Raw genomic sequence first — 3,181 nt, forward strand, 5'->3', positions numbered from 1 at the left:
TAGCTGCACGATACTGTTATACAGTTCTGTATTTTATCTAAATCGTTTTACTATTGCAATGTGCTGTATCGTTCTCGTATATCTTTCTTCTCTTGCTTACTACTAAGGCCTCTGCCTCCAGATTTGCATACGGTCGGTTACAACTAGAATGTCTCTGCTTTGATGTATATTCCAGTTATACAATTGCAGTTGAATACCGGTTCTTATCTATATGTCGACAACATGTTTTGATGCTCAGTTTATAAGAAGTCTATTTCTGTTCTCTATATAGACAACATACTTAGTTTGCCTATAATGATTTGTTTCTGTTCTTTATGGATAATAACCAGTACTTTTCATTCAGCAACCTGCATTGTATATCTAATAGATAAACTCTGTTCTTTTGTTTAAAATAACCAGTTCATGTGCTAATAAGAACTGTCTCAAACATATATGTATATTCTTGCAACTAATAATGCAAAGATTTAGTTTACTGTAGTTTCCGCCTGAACACCAGTAGCCTAATACAGAGTTATAATCCAGTAAACAATGACAACCAATGGTGAACAATGGTATATAGCTCGTACCTGGTTCGCCAGCTACAAGGGTTAATGCTCCAGAAGTTCACCTGCACCTTATATGTTTGCTCTTAACCACCCAGCCATGAGATCCATCAATTTCCTTGGATTCTCCCCCCGAGCTGTCCTGCAGGCCTACAGCCCTCAACAAGACTTTAGCACCTTAGTGCTCAGGTTATCTGGTCTTCACCAGACTTAACCTTTTCTCTTTTCTTTTCTTTTTCTCTCAGCTTTTCCTTCCCCTCTCTGTCATCACAGACCCGGGGTTTTCCCTCCCAGGACTTTTCCTGGCTGAGGGTTAGTTTCCTTTTTAGTTTCTATAACTGTTTCTTTTTCAAATCCTCCCTTAGGAGACTGCCAGCATTAATCCAAAATATCTTCCATTTTATAAATAAAAATAATATCTTTTAACAAAAGTAATTAGCAGTTCACACTAATTTCTTACCATGGTAACTTTCATAATTACAAGTTTTTACGGGGTCATTACATCTTCCCCCCCGGGATTGGACATCGTCCCGATGTCTATTCCCTTTAAATAAGTCTGGGTACACTTTCCTCATAAGCTCCTCGTCTTCCCAAGTAGCCTCCTCAGGCCCATAGTGTTGCCACAGCACTTTAATTTGGGTAGTAACCCGTTTCCGCAGCCGCACTTCTCTCCGGTCGAGAATTCTCTGTGGTTCGACCAAAACCTCACCTTCCGGTTCGACCTGCAGACAATCAATATCCTTAATCAGTTTCCATTAAGTATATTGACACATTCACACAACGAGGTTAAGTCTTACCCGAACATCTTGCCATTGGATCACATGTTTGGGATCGTATACATATTTCTTTAGAACAGAGACGTGAAACACATTGTGAATTCTAATATGGCTTGGCAAGGCGAGTTGGTAAGCCACCGGCCCCACTCTAGCCAAAATCTGAAAAGGACCAAAGTACCGAGGAGCTAGTTTGGCGCATCCGCTCCATTGCAGTGTGCTCCTTCTAGCTTGGATCCTCACAAACACATGGTCACCAACCTGGTATTCCTTAAACCTTCTTTTCCTGTCTGCAAAACTTTTCTGCCGGTCCTGTGCAGCCTTCAAATTGGCACGCACCTTTTTCACTGTGTCTTCCATTTCTTTCAGCATTTCCGGACCCAAACTCAACTTATCCTCAGGCCCACCCCAACTTGAGGGTGTGCGGCATCTTCGCCCATACAAAACCTCAAAAGGGCTTAATTGTGTCGAGGTATGATATCCATTGTTATATGCGAATTCAACCAGGTGCAAATACTCTTCCCATTGATTTGGCTTCATCATCACATAAGCCCTCAACATATCTTCCAGCACTTGATTTACTCGCTCAGTTTGACCATCGGTCTGTGGGTGATATGCTGTGCTAAAGTTCAGCTGTGTTCCCAACTCAGCGAACAACGTCCTCCAAAAGGTGGAAGTAAACTTTACATCCCGATCTGAAATGATTACCTTTGGTAGTCCATGCAATCTGAACACATTTTGCATAAAAAGATGAGCAATTTGTACTGCTTTATAGGTGGATTGCACGGGTATGAAGTGTGCCGCTTTGCTCAACTTATCTACCACTACCATGATGGAATCATGGTTTTTCCTTGTTCGAGGCAAACCTGTTATAAAATCCATGGAAATGGTTTCCCATTTCCATTCCGAAATAGGCAAAGGTTGTAACAGCCCGGCTGGATGTTGATGTTCTGCCTTAATCTGCTGGCATTCTAAGCACTTGGCCAAATACTCAATCACTTGCTTCTTCATTCCAGGCCAGAAGTATTCTTTCCTTAATGCAGTGACCATCTTTTGGTACCCCGGATGGCCAGTATAGTGGCTGGTATGAAACTCATCCAAAATCAGGTTCTTAAGATCTTTTGAATCAGGCACATATAATTTCTTGTTAAAGTATAACATGCCAGCATTGTCCAATGTATAACCTTGCTGCAATTTTTCATTATTTAATTGCTGTACCTGATGTTTTAACTGCTAGTATTCAGCATCCTGAAATGCTGTTGATTTAATCTGCTCAACTAGAGAGTTCCACCACTTGCTGACTGAAAGTTCACACAAACACTGCACCTTTCGACTCAAGGCATCAGCCACCCGATTCTCTTTGCCCTTTAAGTGCTTAATCTCAAAATCGAAACCACTTAGGAAATCTGCCCAACGTCCTTGCCTTGCGTTTAAGGTAGGTTGGCTGAAGTAATTGGTTAAACTGTGGTGATCCGTTAATAACAGAAATTTCCTCCCCAAGAGGTAATGTCGCCACATTTTCAGAGCATGGATCACCGCTGTTAACTCTAAATCGTAAGCAGAGTATTTCTGCTCATGCTCCTTTAGTTTCCTTGATTCATATGCGATTACTCTTCCTTCTTGCATTAATACTCCTCCCACCCCTTCTTTACTTGCATCAGTGCATACCACGTAATCCTTATTAGGATCTGCTATACTCAAGATGGGTGCAGTAGTGAGTAAATGCTTCAACCGATCAAAGCTCTGCTGACATTCTGGTGTCCATTTAAATACCTTTCCCTTTTTCTGCAAGGATGTGATAGGATAGGCTATTCTTGAGAACCCTTCCACAAACCTTCGATAGTAGCCTGCTAGTCCCATAAAGGA

The 3,181-nt window shown here is 41.5% G+C and overlaps 1 protein-coding gene across 1 annotated transcript; it reads right to left on the reverse strand.

Moving 5' to 3' along the window:
- Positions 1-809: 809 nt before the first annotated feature.
- LOC149181967 (uncharacterized) lies at positions 810-2,365 on the reverse strand. Its single transcript, XM_089414405.1, has 5 exons — positions 2,182-2,365; positions 2,024-2,042; positions 1,497-1,745; positions 1,252-1,264; positions 810-911 (listed from the first exon to the last, which is right to left on the reverse strand). The coding sequence occupies exons 1-5, from the start codon at positions 2,363-2,365 to the stop codon at positions 810-812; spliced, it is 567 nt and encodes a 188-aa protein (XP_089270531.1).
- Positions 2,366-3,181: the final 816 nt, after the last annotated feature.

Source organism: Pinus tabuliformis, chromosome 3_2 (genome assembly GCF_031772625.1).
Source record: "Pinus tabuliformis cultivar Carrire ecotype Pingquan chromosome 3_2, CPIR1, whole genome shotgun sequence".
NCBI classification, from domain to species: Eukaryota; Viridiplantae; Streptophyta; class Pinopsida; order Pinales; family Pinaceae; genus Pinus; species Pinus tabuliformis.